Source organism: Orcinus orca, chromosome 5, assembly GCF_937001465.1.
Source record: "Orcinus orca chromosome 5, mOrcOrc1.1, whole genome shotgun sequence".
Taxonomy (NCBI): domain Eukaryota; kingdom Metazoa; phylum Chordata; class Mammalia; order Artiodactyla; family Delphinidae; genus Orcinus; species Orcinus orca.
In genome coordinates, this window is record NC_064563.1 from 48,892,966 (window position 1) to 48,912,825 (window position 19,860).

The 19,860-nt window shown below is 32.1% G+C and overlaps 1 protein-coding gene across 1 annotated transcript in view; it reads right to left on the reverse strand.

Moving 5' to 3' along the window:
- SI (sucrase-isomaltase) overlaps positions 1–19,860 on the reverse strand; it is a 100,398-nt gene that overhangs the window by 64,944 nt on the left and 15,594 nt on the right. The window contains exons 8-15 of the mRNA XM_004283436.3: positions 19,536–19,635; positions 18,481–18,593; positions 15,363–15,488; positions 14,360–14,491; positions 14,153–14,272; positions 7,933–8,046; positions 3,255–3,339; positions 2,234–2,351 (exon numbers count right to left, since the gene is read on the reverse strand). Of these exons, the coding sequence (XP_004283484.1) occupies positions 2,234–2,351; positions 3,255–3,339; positions 7,933–8,046; positions 14,153–14,272; positions 14,360–14,491; positions 15,363–15,488; positions 18,481–18,593; positions 19,536–19,635 (908 nt within the window). The remainder of the gene's footprint in view (positions 1–2,233; positions 2,352–3,254; positions 3,340–7,932; positions 8,047–14,152; positions 14,273–14,359; positions 14,492–15,362; positions 15,489–18,480; positions 18,594–19,535; positions 19,636–19,860) is intronic.

A 19,860-nucleotide genomic window follows, 5' to 3' on the forward strand; every position in this document is an offset into this window, starting at 1 on the left:
TCCATCTCCTCACTTTCAGTCTTTATGTGTCTGAACAGTGTCCTTGTAGAAAGCATATATACAGGTCTTGTTTTTTGTATCCATTCAGCTGGTCTATATCTTTTGGGTGGAACATTTAATCCATTTACTTTTATGGTAGTTATTTATACATATGTTGCTATTACCATTTTCTCAATTGTTTTGGTTTTGTTATTGTAAGTATTTTCCTTCTCTGTGTTTCCTGTCTAGAGAAGTGCTTTTAGCATTTTTTGTAAAGCTGGTTTAGTGGTACTGAATTCTCTTAAGTTTTGCTTCCCTGTAAAGGTTTTAATTTCTGTCGAATCTGAATGCGATCCTTGCTGGGTAGAGTAACCTTGGTTGTAGGTTTTTCCTTTTCATCACTTTAAATATGTCCTGCCACTCCCTTCTGGCTTTCATAGTTTCTGCTGAAAGATCAGCTGTTAACCTTATGGGGATTCCTTTGTATGTTATTTGTTGTTTTTCCCTTGCTGCTTTTAGCATTTTTTCTTTTCTATTTAATTTTTGATAGTTTGATTATTATGTGTCTTGATGTATTTCTCCTTGGATATATACTGTATGGGACTCTCTGTGCTTCCTGCACTTGATTGACTATTTCCTTTCCCATATTAGGGAAGTTTTCAACTATAATCTCTTCATATATTTTCTCAGTCCCTTTTGCTCTTCTTCTTCTGGAACCCCTATAATTCGAATGTTGGTGTGTTTAATGTTGTCCCAGAGGTCTCTGAGACTGTCTTCAATTATTTTCATTCTTTTTTCTTTATACTTTTCTGAGGTAGTTATTTCTACTATTTTATCTTCCAGGTCACTTATCCGTTCTTCTTCCTCAATTATTCTGCTCTTCATTCCTTCCAGAGAATTTTTAATTTCATTTATTGTGTTGTTCATCATTGTTTGTTTGCTCTTCTGTTCTTCTAGGTCCTTGTTAAACTTTTTTTCTTCTTTCTCCATTCTATTTCCAGGATTTTGGATCATCTTTACTATGATTACTCTTAATTCTTTTTCAGGTAGACTGCCTATTTCCTCTTCATTTGTTTGGTCTGGTGGGTTTTTGCCTTGCTCCTTCATCTGCTGTGTGTTTCTCTGTCTTCTCAATTTGCTTAACTTACTATGCTTGCAGTCTCCTTTTCGTAGGCTGCAGGTTCATAGTTCCCATTTTTTTTGGTGTCTGCTTCCAGTAGCTAAGTTTGGTTCATTGGGTTGTGTATGCTTCCTGCTGGAGGGCACTAGTGCCTGTGTTCTGCTGGGTTAGGCTGGTACTTGTCTTTCTGGTGGGCAGTACCACGTCCAGTTGTGTGTTTTGGGGTGTCTGTGACCTTATTATGATTTTAGGCAGCCTCTCTGCTAATGGCTGGGGTTGTGTTCCTGTCTTGCTAGTTGTTTGGCATGGGCTGTCTAGCACTGAAACTTGCTGGCCATTGGGTGGAGCTTGGTCTTCGTTTTGAGATGGAGATCTCTGGGAGAGCTCTCACCATTTGATATTATGTGGGGCTGGGAGGTCTCTGGTGGTCCTGTGTCCTGAGCTCAGCTCTCTCACCTCAGAGGCTCAAGCCTGACACCAGGCTGGAGCACCAAGACCCTGGTCTTCAACTTGCTGAGCCATCCTAGAGATTTTGGACTTGCCAGCCTCCATAACTGTGTGAACCAAGTTCAGACACTGGATCAGCAGGCACCTTGATCTTGGATTTCCTGGTCTCAAGAACTTTTTCTTTTCCTTTGTGCTTAAGCCTAGTTTCAGTTGTTCACAGGGGGCTCAATGCTGAGGCCTCACACCTGGCCCTTCAGACCAGAGTTCCTCCTATGAAACAACTGTGTTGACACCTCAGCTTAGGGTCCCATGTGCAGAAGCCTGAAACTCTTGTTTTTTAAAAATAAAGACTTGTTTTAGAAGCATCATTCTCTCAGGCCAATTGTGGATTTCATGCTTAGAGCACATATTCAGAGATACCAAACTGAATCAAAATTTGGAAGGAAAATTTCAATTTATGAATTAAAAAAGAATCAGTTTTATTCATATATCATGTAGCTCTTGATAACTAAGTTTCAAATTTATGAAGGTTAGTAAAAGAGGCGATGCTTTTAATGCCTTAATTTTTCACCATGAAAATATAATTTGTTGCTTTCCTACTCTTGTTATTTTCCACTATATGTAAATTACCAAATATGTTTCTAGACAATAAATATTAAAGGGCTTTCTGAGTGAAATTGCACTTACTTCTCTGTGGCTATAGCCATACTGTATCCATAGAGGCTGTGAACATCATACTGTTTCCCCCAGTGTTGCACAGCATCCATGCAAATTGTTTTGGAATACAGGATTTTGTCAAGAATATCTTAGAAAAAAATATAAGAAATAATTTCTTAAGGAATATTTTGCCATTTTAAACTTTATAATCCTTACGTGATGTGCTATGTAATACCATATTTAGTTAAAAAGTAATGAAAGACACAACTTATGCTAAGTTCCAGTTGGGTCTTCACCCTTTACTCTTACTGATTAACAATTACATTTGCACTTACAATTATGAATACCCTGTTTCCTAACTTCAGTAATAAATAAATACATGGAGAAAATAGACTTTAATATGTATATATAAATATATATATATTTATTATAAATCATATAACTATAGACCCATTTGAAAGCTTTATAATTTATTTAAATATAACATAATTCCACACATGTAGACCTGTTAACACAATAACAAATCATTTAAATCTCTGTTTTTCAGTTTTTATTGTGCTTTAATTTGCAGGCTTATATTGTACTGTGATAATTATTGTTATCTTTATTCAGATGTCCTTATAATAATCTACTCCCCTCAGAGCACTTCTTTTTCTTTGGTGAAATTTTTTTTACCGATTTTAATGATGAAAACATGCTTTTTGGAATAAGTGAGATGTAACTATTCACATCAGGTACATCTAATAACTGCAGAGACTTAAAGCAAAGTGCTCAAGGAAAAATTTTGATCACTTAAATTATGATTTCAAACAAATTTTGTTTCTTTTCATTAATCATTTAATCATGGGCAGTTCATCAGAGGTAAAGACAAATCAATATCTACACCAAAATTTAAAAACATGCTCCTTCTCTTAGACATAAATACCACAGTTATTTCAGGGTCTCAAAATTATATCAAAGTTTGTGATTTAAAAATATATGCTACAATTTAGCAGTAAATAAAGATAATTGTTCTCAATTAATGGTAAGGAGATAGTTAAATGAAATTTACCAGGGGTAAAAGCTGGGTAATTCAGTTTGTTGTCACTGCATCCTTTCTTTGAACCATGAATAAAGCTGGAAACTTCATTCATGTCCTGAATGGATATAAGATAAAGAACAGAAGACTTTAAGTAATTCTAAATCATATAAGCAGAAACTCTCTACTTGTTTGTAAATATTTTATCTTAGAAGACATATATAAGCTACCAACCTACAAACAAACTTGCTTAACTGTTCTCACTACTTGATTCCAAAATACTTCCAGCATGAACAAGTCATTATAGTGAGAAAAGTAATATTATTTGTTTTTTCATAAATGTATATACCAGATAACAGAGGGTATCTTAGGTGGGATTAAAGGATTTTTACAACCAAAATGTATGTGATTTACCTAGTTTTAATTATAGATATAAAGCATTAATTATATTACATTACATTAAAAGTATTAAGCAACTGTCTTTTCTAAATAGTTGTATCAGTCTTCTCACTGTGAGCCTATCATTGTACATATTTCCAGCACATTCATTTATTCAACATAGTTTATTAATTTCAGCTGGCATTTATCTATTTTCTATGATGTGCCTTGCTAGCAGCTAGGCACAACACTTTTTGCCTAGCACACAGCTCCTACACTTTCATGAGAGAATGAAAGTGAAAAAAGTCAAAGAGCATTTTAGTATTCTAATGAAAATGGTTATGAGCTTATTGAATCCTTGAAGACTCTCAGGGAATCCTAGCACTCCTGGGCCACATTATGAGAACCAGTGACCTAAACATCTCTTGGAGTCAGAGTTGTGGGGTATTGTGTTTATGGATTTTCTTGCCTTGTAAACTGAGGCCCCCGTATTGTCTTGCTGTTTACTAGTTCTAGTCCATAACCAGTTAAGTAAAAATCTTTGGACTAAAAAAGATTATTCATATAAAATCATATATTATACTACACATGCTCAAGAAATGTGTATGTCTTTCTCCAACTCTGTTAATGGCATCAAAGAATTTTTGAGCCTTATTTCCCACATCTCTATAATACGTTCTCTCTGCTCTCACAAAGGCATCACACTCATTCAAGTCCCTTGTTAATTTTGTTTTCCTCAGAAGTATATTCTCTTTATCACTCTTCCCTTCTCCCATCAAAATGATGCCCAGATGGAATTAATGTGAGAAATGAAGGCTGCTCAAGGGAGAAAAGAATAAATTTCTCATTGTGAAACAGATTTTTGTTTTCTTAATAGCCACAAAGGACAATTATGTAGTTATTCTAAAGTATATATTGGGGTTATTTTACTAAAATGACCTGATATATTCAATTTTGTTGTCCTATGTTCAGTAAAATTAATACAAAGAGATACTACAGTTTTACAGCCAATAATTTTAGATGAACCTAAGTATTTTTTCTTCATGAATGTACCAACTGAATTAAATTCAAAAACAGCTTCAACTACTGAAACTCATAAATGGAACTGAGTTGCATTATCTTAAGTTTTAAGAGTCTTTTTCTAAACCATTTTATTACCTCTTGTATATAATATTCACCAAGGAAGTGCAAGGGCAAAACATTTAACTCTAAAATTAATGTTATTTTATTTGAACTAAGTATTTGCAAACTTGAAATAAAATTCACAAGCTCTTATAGCACTCACTCAAAATAGGCTTTATTTTATGTAATTTAAGAATAAATAAAAGAATTTAATAAATGTAATATAATAAAATAACTTAAAATAAAATTTAATCACTTTTACATGATTTTAACCACATTTAAAACAAATAAAGCGTTTAATATTTGATTATTTTTTATTAAAATGTCTATTTGACAAGATTATATTATTAATAGGTTAAACTTACTACTCATAATTTAATAGAATTTATTTGTATCTCTTTTAATGTATTTTGTATTTTTGCTTCTTTCAAAATTCTGAAAATATTTTTCTCTAACCTATTCAAGGATTTAAGTGATGTTATGTTTATTTAATGTCATGTGAAAGTGAATTTGATTAGTATTGTCAATATTACAGCCAGTAGATTCAAGCATTGTAAGTCATGAGACAAAGGACTCAGTGGATTGATAGTAATAAGTACTCCTACAGTATCATTAAAATCATCTCAAGTCTAGTAATGACCATTTCTAGGAATTGTCAATACCATTTTTAGGAATATTTCTTTAAAATCTATTGAAAACTGTATAAAAATCTGGTGGCATTTCATAACTTCACTTTTAAACTAAATCTAAATAAAAATAACCCTATTTTCAAAGAAATTTTTAAATAACTGATTTTTTTCTAAGAATCCTTTAAAATGTACAGATAATATATCCAATTAAGCCCCCAGTTATTTGGATATATGAATGTGTTTGGATATATCGTCTCAATGAATTTTAAGTTTCCCAAAACTATATGTTAAATTATTCGACTTCTTTATGGAAGAATTCTGCTTGTTAGATTTTAAAGAATAAAATCATAGTAACAACATGATCACAAAAATATGCTTACTTTTTCAGAAAAATGAAAATATTCTTTGAATTTTAAAAATACTAGTGTTCTTATTTTGAAATCACAGCATTAGTCTTAATTATACCAAATAAAGTAGGCTCTTATTTTTCAAATATTAGGAGATTATCTTAAGAATGATACAAAAAAAGAGAATTCAACCATAATGTGTGTTTATAAGCAAAAATCTATTTTTTCAATTACAATTAAGCTCATATCATTTCCCAAAATTATTGTAATATTTAAACTTAAAATTAAAAGCATTAGCATTGAATCTAAATTAAAAATCTAGAAAATTATAAAACTAAAAATTTAGCATGAAAATAAAATTTCATCAGTTAAATAACGCTGCTTTACTATATATTCATTCTGTCAGAAAAAATAATCTGAAGAAAGAAAAAGAATTTGAGAAACAACCTAGCAGTAGGGTTTGGCAATTATTCAGGTAAGAGCTAGAAGCAGAATATTCACTGCTTATACATAGCATATATTAATTCAGTGATATTTAGTGAGCTTTGAGATCATACTGGTTATCATAAGCATTAGTCAAAATGCTTCTGTATTAGTATCATAACTACTCTGTTTTTCTCAGATGCTCCTCTTCCCATCCCTCCCTCTCTTTGGAGATGAATCGTGTATTTCAGTCTTCAGTGGATGTAGGAAATGAAGTATATTCTCTATATGTAGCATAATCAGATTCTTTGTCACTATCCCTAAATGTAATTTATACTTGTAACTCTGCTCTAATGGATTCAAATTTTTCCTATACAAGAAAAAGAAAGAAAGAAATGAAAGAAAAATAAAGGAAAGAATGTACTTTTAATTTAAATTAAATAATATAATTGAAATTGGAGCTAGAATTAAAAACAAAACGCAAGAGCAGATTGCAATTTTTTTTGTTATTTCTACCAGCAGCTAGGTATCATCACTGCAATCTCACTGATTTTGTGTCAAATAACAAAGCCTCTCCATCTTCATTCTATTACCTTCATAGGAATTCTGACGGCTATGCTAACCTTCTACTCAACTCCACGTTTTCATGATGATGCAAAATAAACACTTGTAATTGATTGAATAAATAAATAAATAATTTAAATAATGATTGAATTAATAATGAGAACTTTAGGAAAGTAGAGATACTGTGATCTAAACAATCAAAAAATTTAACTATTCCCAGATATCCATTATCTCTCCTTCCAAAATTCCGTACAGTTGTAATACCTTTGAAAAACATCCCTCATGTTCTCTCTGTGCTCAAGATTATTACATATTTTTTTCTGAAATATAGAACTCTGGGATCACCAAGTAGTTTCATTCCCCAAATATTGTTACAGTTTCCTTAACTGTAAGGAAGCCCTAAATTATAAACCTATCAGCAGGCATCAATAGCTACAGATATAAAACTTCATCCAAAGAAACTTTTAACAATTAGTGTGTTGGGCTTCCCTGGTGGTGCAGTGGTTGAGAGTCCGCCTGACGATGCAAGGGACACGGGTTCGTGTCCTGGTCCGGGAAGATCCCACATGCCACGGAGCAGCTGGGCCCATGAGCCATGGCTGCTGAGCCTGTGCGTCTGGAGCCTGTGCTCCAGAACGGGAGAGGCCACAACAGTGAGAGGCCCGCATACCGCAAAAAAAAAAAAAAAAAAAAAAAAATAGTGTTTTCCTTTAATAACTTTACCAGTAATCTAGGATATTATTTGTTTGTTGTTGTTGTTTACCTTGAGATAAAACACTTAACCTATTGCCAATTTTGATTTGTTCCACTTAATAACTTACTAAAAAGAAAGTTTCTAAAGGCTGAGAGCTTATTTAAGTTCATGTTGCTGCAATTGCTTGACTACTGCAGACTTTAGTAAAAGTTTTTGAAGTTGCACTACTATAGGCTAATCTCCAAATTTTGTTAACTCTTTTCAACATAAATTATTAGTCATAAAGGTACAACACCTTAGTGACAGAAATGAACTTTATCCTATAAAGTATATTACTGGATAAGAAAAATCTCAATTTACAGTTTTTGGTTTGTATTCTTTTTCTGACCCATGAACATGACAGGTATGATATTTATACATTCTAGAAAAATATAAGAACATTATTTTTATGTTCAATATGTTATAAAATATTTTTGTCAACTTAATAATCATTTTTATGGAAAAATAATTCTGTGCTCATTGTCCAAAATCACAAGTCTAAAGTAACCACTTACAATCCAAAGTCCATCATAATTCACTTGTTGATGGAAAATACTGCATTCATTTGCCCACCATTCTATGCAGTTTGGATTAGTGAAATCAGGGTATACTGTTAATCCTGGCCATACCTGGAAGAATAGATCATTCACATATATACATAAATAAAAGGAAACATAAATAAATGAAAATTCAAAAATTAATGAAAAATCAAATTGAGTGAAGAAGAGTAAAAAATTATTGAAGTTATGACATTGTACTTCTTTATGTATATGTGATCCATGCACCATCTATATTTACAATAATCTCAGGTCTACTTTAAAGTTCATTTAAGGGAAAGTATTGATAGTTAAAATAAAGAGAGAGCGAGAACATGAAGCATTTAAGTTGGGAAAAATATAAGAATATGGGATGCAGCTGCTATTTTGACTTCACTAATTTAGTTTTTAGCATCTAGTGGGTTAAGTTAAAAAACAAATAAACAAAAACTGTATAATATATTCATTGTCTGATAAAAGAAATTACATTAGTTAATTTCCAAAGACATTTGTTTCCAAGAAATTCAAGCAAAAGTATTCCTTGTGTATTTATTTTTAGTTAACAAGTGTGAATATAACTTTTATTGTGTGCTGGGGACTGTTTCAAGTGCTTTTAGTTATTAATTCATTAAATCTTCATTAGAACTTTAGGAGATAGGTACTAATTTTATCATCACTTTACAGCTGAGGTAAGTAGTATAATTAAACCCATTTTACAGATGGGAGAAGTGATGAACAGAGATGTTTTTCAAGGTCACACCGCTACTAAGTGGTACAGAAGGAATTCAAATCTAGGCAATCTCATATCTGATTCCACGCTATTAAACACTACATGTACTATGTTACCTCTTTATGATTTATGCTTCTTCAAATTATTTTACTTACTATTTAAAATAATGACATTCAACAAGAGGAATTCAATTTCAGATATATTGGGATAAATAATATTGTTTTATATCCAAATTATGCATATTGGCTATCTGATCTGTCCATATTCAATAGAACAGGTCATAACAAAATGTATTCTGTGAGATATTAATGGGCATTATGGGGAGGAATATTGTGTTTTGTTTCCTGATGGAGCTCATAATTATTTGAAGAAAACTTTCAGTAGTAATTTTAACTTTGATGAATGTGATGGTCAGGATATTCTTTATTATTGTAAATAATTATTGTAAATAATATAATAATAATATTATTATTATTGTAAATAATAAAATGTTTTTATAAATTGATATTTTTCTCCTGTTTTATTTCCTTTGATTAAATAACAGAAGTGGAATTATCAAGTCAATGTATCCAGAATCACGGGTTTTTTTTTGTTCCTTTGTTTTATTATTCAAGCAGAAAGTCACAAAAATTATAATCATCCTCATCAGTTCACTCAGTCCCATGTAATTAATTTTTTTATCTTGATCTTTTGTTCGCACTTTTATGAATTCATCAGTTTTCCATTAGAGTTCTGAAAATGCTTATTCATTCAGTTCAGCAGTATAGTCAGTTACCAGAAACCTGTACTTGTCAGAGTCTTATCCATGAATTCCTTGAAGATGAAACCCTTTCATAGGAACACTTTTGCAAAAGCAACAGAGTACACCCAGAACTATCTCTAAATGACAAAAGACTTAAAAATGACCACAGTTAAAAATTTGAAGAAAGTTCATAATAATGCAATTGACAAGGAAATTTAGTTATTTCTGAGATATACATTTTAAGGTAATAACTAGAATTATGATTTATAACATTATACCAGAACATATAAGATTTTTAGGAATTTCATGTAATATCTGAAACATTTATATTAACATATTTCCATACAAATAAACCAAAGAAAGTTTAGTTCTTTTTTTAGTTTTATTTTATTTATTTTTTTATACAGCAGGTTCTTATTAGTCGTCAATTTTATACACATCAGTGTATACATGTCAATCCCAAGCGCCCAATTCAGCACACCACCATCCCCACACTCCTGCGGCTTTCCCCCCTTGGCATCCATACGTTTGTTCTCTACATCTGTGTCTCAACTTCTGCCCTGCAAACCAGTTCATCTGCATCATTTTTCTAGGTTCCACATACATGCGTTAATATACAATATTTGTTTTTCTCTTTCTGACTTACTTCACTCTGTCTGACAGTCTGTAGATCCAACCACATCTCAACAAATGACTCAATTTTGTTCCTTTTTATGGCTGAGTAATATTCCATTGTATATAGGTACCACATCTTCTTTATCCATTCATCTGTTGATGAGCATTTAGGTTGCTTCCATGACCTGGCTATTGTAAATAGTGCTGCAATGAACATTGGGGTGCATGTGTCTTTTTGAATCATGGTTTTCTCTGGGTATATGCCCAGTAGTGGGATTGCTGAGTCATATGGTAATTCTATTTTTAGTTTTTTAAGGAACCTCCATACTGTTCTCCATAGTGGCTGTATCAATTTACATTCCCACCAACAGTGCAAGAGGGTTCCATTTTCTCCACATCCTCTCCAGCATTTGTTGTTTGTGGATTTTCTGATGATGCCCATTCTAACTGGTGTGAGGTGATACCTCATTGTAGTTTTGATTTGCATTTCTCTAATAATTAGTGATGTTGAGCAGGTTTTCATGTGCTTCTTGGCCATCTGTATGTCTTCTTTGGAGAAAAGTCCATTTAGGTCTTCTGCCCATTTTTGGATTGGGTTGTTTGTTTTTTTAATATTGAGCTGCATGAGCTGTTTATATATTTTGGAGATTAATCCTCTGTCTGTTGATTCATTTGCAAATATTTTCTCCCATTCTGAGGGTTGTCTTTTCATCTTGTTTATGGTTTCCTTTGCTGTGCAAAACTTTTAAGTTTAGTTTCCTTAGGTCCAATTTGTATATTTTTGTTTTTATTTCCATTACTCTAGGAGGTGGGTCAAAAAAGATCTTGCTGTGATTTATGTCAAAGAGTGTTCTTCCTACGTTTTCCTCTAAGAGTTTTATAGTGTCTGGTCTTACATTTAGGTCTCAAATCCATTTTGAGTTTATTTTTGTATATGGTGTCAGGGACTGTTCTAATTTCATTATTTTACTGTAGCTGTCTTTTATGTAGCTGTCCAGTTTTCCCAGCACCACTTATTGATATTGAAGAGACTGTCTTTTCTCCATTGTATATCCTTGCCTCCTTGTCATAGATTAGTTGACCATAGGTGTGTGGGTTTATCTCTGGGCTTCCTATCTTGTTCCATTGATCTATGTTTCTGTTTTTGTGCCAGTACCATATTGTCTTGATTACTGTAGTTTTGCAGTGTAGTCTGAATTCACGGAGTCTGATTCCTCCAGCTCCATTTTTTTCCCTCAAGACCGCTCTGGCTATTCGGGGTCTTTTGTGTCTCCACACACATTTTAAGATTTTTTGTTCTAGTTCTGTAAAACATGCCATTGGTAATTTGATAGGGATTGTATTGAATCTGTAGATTGTTTTGGGTAGTATAGTTATTTTCAAAATATTGATTCTTCCAATCCAAGAACATGGTATATCTCTCCATCTGTTTGTATCATCTTTAATTTCTTTCATCAGTGTCTTATAGTTTTCTGCATACAGGTCTTTTGTCTCCCTAGGTAGCTTTATTCCTAGGTATTATTTTCCTTTTGTTGCAATGGTAAATGGGAGTGTTTCCTTAATTTCTCTTTCAGATTTTGCATGAATAGTGTAGAGGAATGCAAGAAATTTCTGTGCAATAATTTTGTATCCTGCAACTTTACCAAATTCATTGATCAGCTCTAGTAGTTTTCTGGTGGCAATTTTAGGATTCTTTATGTATAATATCATGTCATCTGCAAACAGTGACAGTTTTACTTCTTTTCCAATTTTTATTCCTTTTATTTCTTTTTCTTCTCTGTTGCCGTGGTAGGACTTCCAAAACCATGTTGAATAATAGTGGTGAGAGTGGGCAACCTTGTCTTGTTCCTGATCTTAGAGGAAATGCTTTCAGTTTTTCACCATTGAGAATAATATTTGCTGTGGGTTTGTCATATATTGCCTTTATTATGTTGTGGTAGGTTCCCTCTATGACCACTTTCTGGAGAGTTTTTGTCATAAATTGGTGTTGAGTTCTGTCAAAAGCTTCTTCTGCATCTATTGAGATGATCATATGGTTTTTATTCTTCAATTTGTTAATGTGGTGTATCACATTGATTGATTTGCATATATTGAAGAATCCTTGCATCCCTAGGATAAATCCCACTTGATCATGGTGTATGATCCTTTTAATGTGTTGTTGGATTCAGTTTGCTAGTATTCTGTTGAGGATTTTTGTATCTATATTCATCAGTGATATTGGTCTGTAATTTTCTTTTTTTCTAGTATCTTTGTCTGGTTTTGGTATCAGGGTGATGGTAACCTCACAGAATGAGTTTGGAAGAGTTCCTTCCTCCATAATTTTTTGGAAGAGTTTGAGAAAGATGGGTGTTAGCTCTTCTCTAAATGTTTGATAGAATTCACCTGTGAAGCCATCTAGTCCTGGACTTTTGTTTGTTGGAAGATTTTTAATCACAGTTTCAATTTCATTACTTGTGATTGGTCTGTTCACATTTTTTATTTCTTCCTGGTTCAGTCTTAGAAGGTTATACCTTTCTAAGAACTTGTCCATTTCTTCCTGGTTGTCCATTTTGTTGGCATAGAGTTGCTTGTAGTGTTCTCTTAGGATGCTTTGTATTTCTGTGGTGTCTGTTGTTACTTCACCTTTTTCATTTTTAATTATATTGATTTGAGTCCCCTCCCTCTTTTTCTTGATGATTCTGGCTAATGGTTTATCAATTTTGTTTTTCTTCTCAAAGAACCAGCTTTTCGTTTTATTGATCTTTGCTATTGTTTTCTTAGTTTCTCTTTCATTTATTTTTGTTCTGATCTTTATGATTTCTTTCCTTCTGCTAACTTTGGGTTTTGTTCGTTCTTTTTTCTCTAGTTCCTTTTGTGTAAGCTTAGATTGTTTATTTGAGATTTTTCTTGTTTCTTGAGGTAGGCTTGTATAGCTATAAACTTCCCTCTTAGAACTGCTTTTGCTGCATCTCATGGGTTTTGGATCATCGTGTTTTCACTGTCATTTGTCTCTAGGTATTTTTTGATTTCTCCAGTAATCTCTTGCTTATTTAGTAACGTACTGTTTAGCCTCCATGTGTTTGTGTTTTTTACGTTTTTTTCCCTGTAATTGATTTCAGGGAAATCAGCGTTGTGGTCAGAAAAGATCCTTGGTTTGATTTCAATTTTCTTAAATTTACTTAGGCTTGATTTGTGACCCAAGATGTGATCTATCCTGGAGAATGTTCCATGTGCCCTTGAGAAGAAAGTGTAATCTGCTGCTTTGTGATGGAATGTCCTATAAATATCAATTAAATCTATCTGGTCTATTGTGTCATTTAAAGCTTCTGTTTCCTTGTTTATTTTCATTTTGGATGATCTGTCCATTAGTGTAAGTGAGGTGTTAAAGTCCCCCACTATTATTGTGTTACTGTCGATTTCCTGTTTTATAGCTGTTAGCAGTTGCCTTATGTATTGAGGTGCTCCTATGTTGGGTGCATATATATTTATAATTGTTGTATCTTCTTCTTGGATTGATCCCTTGATCATTATGTAGTGTCCTTCCTTGTCTCTTGTAACATTCTTTATTTTAAAGTTTATTTTATCTGATATGAGTTTTTGATATGTCTTATAAAGTTGTCTCCAAAAGAATATTTGTCCTGGTTAAAAATTATGCCTTTTGGAGCTAGGCTGTTTCCTGACACTGCTCCTTATTAATTCTCTGACATGAGGAAAGTTACCTTACCTCTCTCAAATTCACTTTTTTCCACATGTAAAGTAATAATTTTAATCATAGCTATCTTATGATTTCATTGTGAAGATGTACACTATAAATCTTATTACCCAGCATTTAAGTACTCAGTTTATACATACAATTATTCTACATCAAATGATCAGAATTTTACAATAATCCAAATAATTTATCATATTTTTTACCATTAGTTTTGTTTATGTCACTGAAAATTATCTTTCTACAAAAACTGTTTTAGAGATAATTGAAATATTTCCTCTAAAATTTCTCTATGCAGTTAAATATCAAATCCAGATTTGAAAGGAAATAAAACCACACACACACACACACACACTCAGAAACACTTTGATGTTGCACAACAGAAAATCTGAGCAACACAAACTTAATGAATATCATGCTTTACCTCTCCAATAATTGCTGTAGTCCCATCTGACTCATTTACCCACACATTTTGTGCAGTTCCCCTTTCATAGGTTTCATATGCTGCTCCATTGGCATGTTTCTCTATGGAAATTGCAGGGTCCTAATAATTGAGAAAAGAAACTATAGAAAATCAATTAATTTACAAACGTGTAAATAGTAAAAATTAATATATATAATCAGTTATTACCAAGATGATGACATATTTCTGCCCATGGTCATGCAAATCTTGAACAAATTCAGGGAGGCCATTAAATGCAACTTGATCATAAGTAAAGTCTTTCTTGTCTTCCATATAGTCAATATCAGTGACCTGTGTATCCTGAAAATTAGCAGAGTATATTTCAATAAACAGTACTGAAAGAAGCCTCTAATCACCTCAACCTTTAAGTCCAAAGAATTTATATTATAAATATAATGATTAAAAAGTAAATGAACTTAGGGCTTCCCTGGTGGAGCAGTGGTTGAGAGTCTGCCTGCCGATGCAGGGGACACGGGTTCATGCCCCGGTCTGGGAAGACCCCACATGCCGTGAAGCAGCTAGGCCCGTGAGCCATGGCCACTGAGCCTGCACGTCCGGAGCCTGTGCTCCACAACGGGAGAGGCCACAACAGCGAGAGGCCCGCATACCGCAAAAAAAAAAAAAAAAAGTAAATGAACTTAGATATCTTTTATTTCACTAAAGACACAATGATATTGCTTATAAAACTAGTTTTTCTAATTCTAAAGTACAAAAGCATTAAATGATTATTCACATTTGTTTCAGTTATGATCACTGGGTATGTATTAGGTCAATATATATACATATATATATATGTATATGTACATATATGGGTTCTTTGTATAAAAAACAAAACTGCACATTACATAAAATACATTAAAATTTTATTACATTAAAAAGTACATAAGCTCTAAAAATAAAGTATATTTAAAAAACTGACTATAATTTTGTTCACACTTCAACATGTGTTCTAGTGTAGTATAACTCATAATCAGTTCTCAAAATTCAGGTAGGCCTATACATTGCATATGGACATAATGTGTACTTTATCATTAAAAAAGCAGCTTAATAATTTATATTTATATCTATATCTATATGGTATATATGATAATCCTAACAATTTCCTACACTTATTATTATATGACAACATTTAACTTGAAATATATTCCCACAAACCCTTCATCCTACTTACAAATGGTATGCCAGCTTCCCGATTTCTTCGTACCACTTCTTTCACTACATCAAGTGACTTATAATTCCAGCGACTAAGTTGGAATCCAAGACTCCAATATGCTGGCATTGTTGGTCGTCCAATGAGCTTGAAGTAAATGGATATTTAATTAGTCTCAATAACGAATATTAGAAACAAATATTAATATGCTTCTTATTGTTACATCTCTAATATTGATTTGAGTTTAACTATATATTTTAAACAAAGATTTTGTGTCTGCATTCTAAATGTGTCCTGGATATTCTCTTAGAATTTTGTTATGAAACACTTAGCAAGTTTATGTTCTGTCACTCATCTTTTGTTAATTTTGTGTTAAAAAATCAGAAAGGTAGCACTTAAAAAAGTAGCATCTACAAAAGTATATTTTGCCCTGCGTGGAAAGTTAAAAAAGAGAATAAAATAATAGCATTAAAGAGATTGGAGAAAAAGAAAATTGTCCCACCATACTCCCACTTCTTGTAGCAACAAAATGAATGAATGATCATCACATAAGAAAAAAATGACATTTAAAAGTATACAATTTCTATTCCCTTGCATTTTGGCACTTATTTCTCTCTGAGTTTACAAAAATATTAATAAAATATATTTCTACAAGGATCCCAGGCAGTTATTTCATAAGGTACTTATATTCCCATGTAGGACATTGGTTTCTTCCCTCCACCAAGGACCAAATGGGCCCTTCTCCTCCCACTTTCTGGTGGCCCAAGCAGGCTCACTGCAAACTCACAACAGAGCACCAGTGTCTCATCACAATAGAGCACAGGATTTTGCACATGGAAAGATGAGTGCAATTGATATTAAGTTTTTTCACCAAAAACTAAGTATTAGGTTACATTAAGACAAATATCTTATTTGGCATGATGGGTTTTCTTTGGTTTAGGTATTTATATATATATATGTTTATATATATGTATCTTTATGTAATATACATTTTTTTTGGATCCATGATTTCTTCATCATATATGTCTAAAAAGTGCTATGGGCAAGACGGGAGTAAAGACGCAGACTTACTAGGGAATGAACTTGAAGATATGGGGAGGGGGAAGGGTAAGCTGGGACAAAGTGAGAGAGTGGCATGGACATATATACACTACCAAATGTAAAATAGATAGCTAGGCGGAAGCAACCGCATAGCACAGGGAGATCAGCTTGGTGCTTTGTGACCACCTAGAGAGGTGGGATAGTGACGGTGGGAGGGAGGGAGACGCAAGAGGGAAGAGATATGGGGATATATGTGTATGTATAACTGATTCACTTTGTTATAAAGCAGAAACTAACACACTATTGTAAAGCAATTATACTCCAATAAAGATGTTAAAAAAAAGTGCTATGTAAAAATAAAAAAAAATACTCAGGTTATTGTATTCTATTCAATTTAAGCATTAAATTAATTTTTAAAAACTTGGTATCAAATAAAAATCCCCCAAAACTCAGTATGTTTAAACTCTATTCATAAACACCTTATGTTCCATTGAACTTCTTTAAAGATTTGGATATGTGATTAAAATTTCTGTGTGTGTGTGTGTGTATTATATGTATCACATAATTTATTTTCATAGAAGTGTATAAAACATATTTTATTATATATTATATTAATTTATGTACTATTCATCTTATACCTCATATGTATATATTATCTTTAAACCTTATGAAACGATCTAGTCATTCAAATGCATTATGTTTTAAATGTTGACATACTGGGACCACTAATGTATTAATTTATACAGAGAGGATAATTTGTTTTTCTTCAAACAAGAAGTAGTTTCTTTTGCTTCTCTCTACATAATTTGAGCCCCATTGAAATGCAGCAGTGATTAATAGTGCTATATTCTATACAAGTCATTTATCTTATTCTTTAAATTCAAGCTTCTACAAGTCTGCCCATAAAATGATGTATGCAAGTGGACTGCTATATCACATGAATGCTGCATTCTCATGTCAAACATGACTCAAACTCAACTACTGCTGACCACAGACTTTACCCAGTATGTAATAGACAACTATCCCAACTAATACTTCACAAATAAAATATCAAATTCTTACAAAAATGTGCTGTCCCCTCTTTTGATGGTGTGATAACTGTATATAATAACCATGATTTCATATTATAGAGACTGTAAATCTTGTTGCCTTTCTGAAATTCACATTTATGAACAGCAATTTGGGAATTATTAGACATTGTAAATTACTCAATTGTGTAAAACTCTACCTACACTTATTTCAGGTTTTTAGATTCTAACTAAAGTTTTTGATAGTAATTGCTTCTCTTTTGAGATCATTTTGAAAATGGGACTTATATATCAAGAGATTTATCAATAAAACAAGATGTTATAAATAGGCACTATTCTTAAATCTTGTATCTATAAAAATGATTTTTCATAACACCAGAAATTATATACACTAACAGTCACAGGAGAACAATTTACATGGGAAAAACGTCTAGAATTAGGCTCAAAATAAGCCTTGGATTCCTCAACTTTCTAAGGTCCATCTTGGGCTCAGGTACACTAAGATGCTATTTAACAGGTAAATGAGAGTTGTTTAGACATAACCTCAAGAAGTTAAGACTTCAGACTATGTTTCAATATCTGTCCTTCTAAGCCTGAGTGTCAGAGCCAATTTTCCTGGAATTTACCTACGGTACATTAACAGCAAGTTTCACTAGGCTTCCTCATAACTCACTTGCCTCTAAGATTCTTATCAAAGGGATGTATGACCTATATGTCCATTATGTATCCTCAGACTTGAAGATAAGATACTTCCTTTTGTTTTATCCCACCAAAGAAGGTCATGAATAAGTAAAGATTTAATATGCAACATCTCAAAGGAATCCAACTACTGAACTCACCTACCTAGAAGCAAGAAAAAACTTGATATCTGAAATGTAGACATCTAAATATACCTAGGTGTCTCACTGTATAACAAAAATAAAAACCACTTTCTCATATCTGAAAAATGGTACGGTTTAAAAATATATTTAGCTAAGAGGCCTCAAATATCTTAGCTAAAATCATTTTAATATGTAGACATGTTTGAAAGTATGGTAGAAAAAAATTTATAAAATAAACCTGAAATGCACCTCTTGATACTGTTGAACTACTTGTTCTGGAGTATCTCCTAGAAAAATGTAAAAGTCCAAAATGCCACCTGTAACTCTGTAAGTTACTATTGGAGTAGGCTGGATGAAAATCTCTACAAAACAAAAATTGGAGAAGCATATGTAAATAGTAAACATGTACATATGATAAAATAATTGCAATGTCTATTTAAAGTACTTTGTATTAATCACATAGTTTTACAGTTTTTTTAAATGATTAAGATAAGGTATTGAAGATAAGAATATAGGAGAAAAGTGGAATGCCACCATACATGAGGTTTAAGATAGGATATTCCAGAGCTGCCTTTTACAGATGTTGGCAAAAGCTCCTCTAGAAACTGCTTAGCAGGGGATAGAGGATCCATCTTTTTACAACAAAAAGATTTCTTTTCAAAATTGCATTTCAATTAGTTATTTTAATTGAAGATTCTGTGAAAGATCATATTATCACATGTTGATTTCTAAGAAAAAAACTACATAGGTTTTTAATTTGTCTATATGCAAGACATAGTAATTGTCTGTATAACCATATGGTATACAGCTCTTGCTTGAATTTTTGTAGTTTTTACTATCACTGATTCACCTATCCAATTGAGGTATTGCATTATTCACAACATTAAAAAACAAAAGGTTCTACACTACTTGAATTATGATAAACTTAAAAAAAAATCATTCTTCCTTCTTTTTATACCCATATAGACCTTTCTCTTTTTTATCTGGAGTGACATATTAACTTATCTTAACAAATGAGGCTATGTGAATGGGAATATTCATTTGTATAGATGTGTTCAGTGTTCCTCTGCAGGGAAAATGAAGTGCCCGAATATCACAATACAGCATACTTTCCCCCAGACAGAAGCACAGATATGCAAAAATCCATGTCTCACTAACTACAAAACATGCTTATAATAATTTCACCTTCTAAATCAGTAACAACAAAGTTTACTCTGGTATACAATACCTATGATTGGAATAAAGAAAGCAATTAAAACATTTCAAGTCTCATTTAAATATATTATCAGATAAATTACTCTTACCCATTGCATTGCTGTTCATTAAGAAAACACCAAATGACTTTCCAGAAGTATCTTCAATGCACATGAAGAATGTTTGATGGCCATATAAATTATTATTATTCTATAAGGCATAAATTTATTTAAAATAAAAAGATTATACACTGAAAATGGACTTTATGGATTCCAATTTATTCTTATAATTTACTCTTCATATTTAACTTACTCCCATACTCCTATAACAATTTTCTCTATATAAGTGCCATATGAAATATTGTAGCACAAAAAACATTGAACATATTTTAATTATTAATAAAGATATAAATATATAACTATATATTATACTATT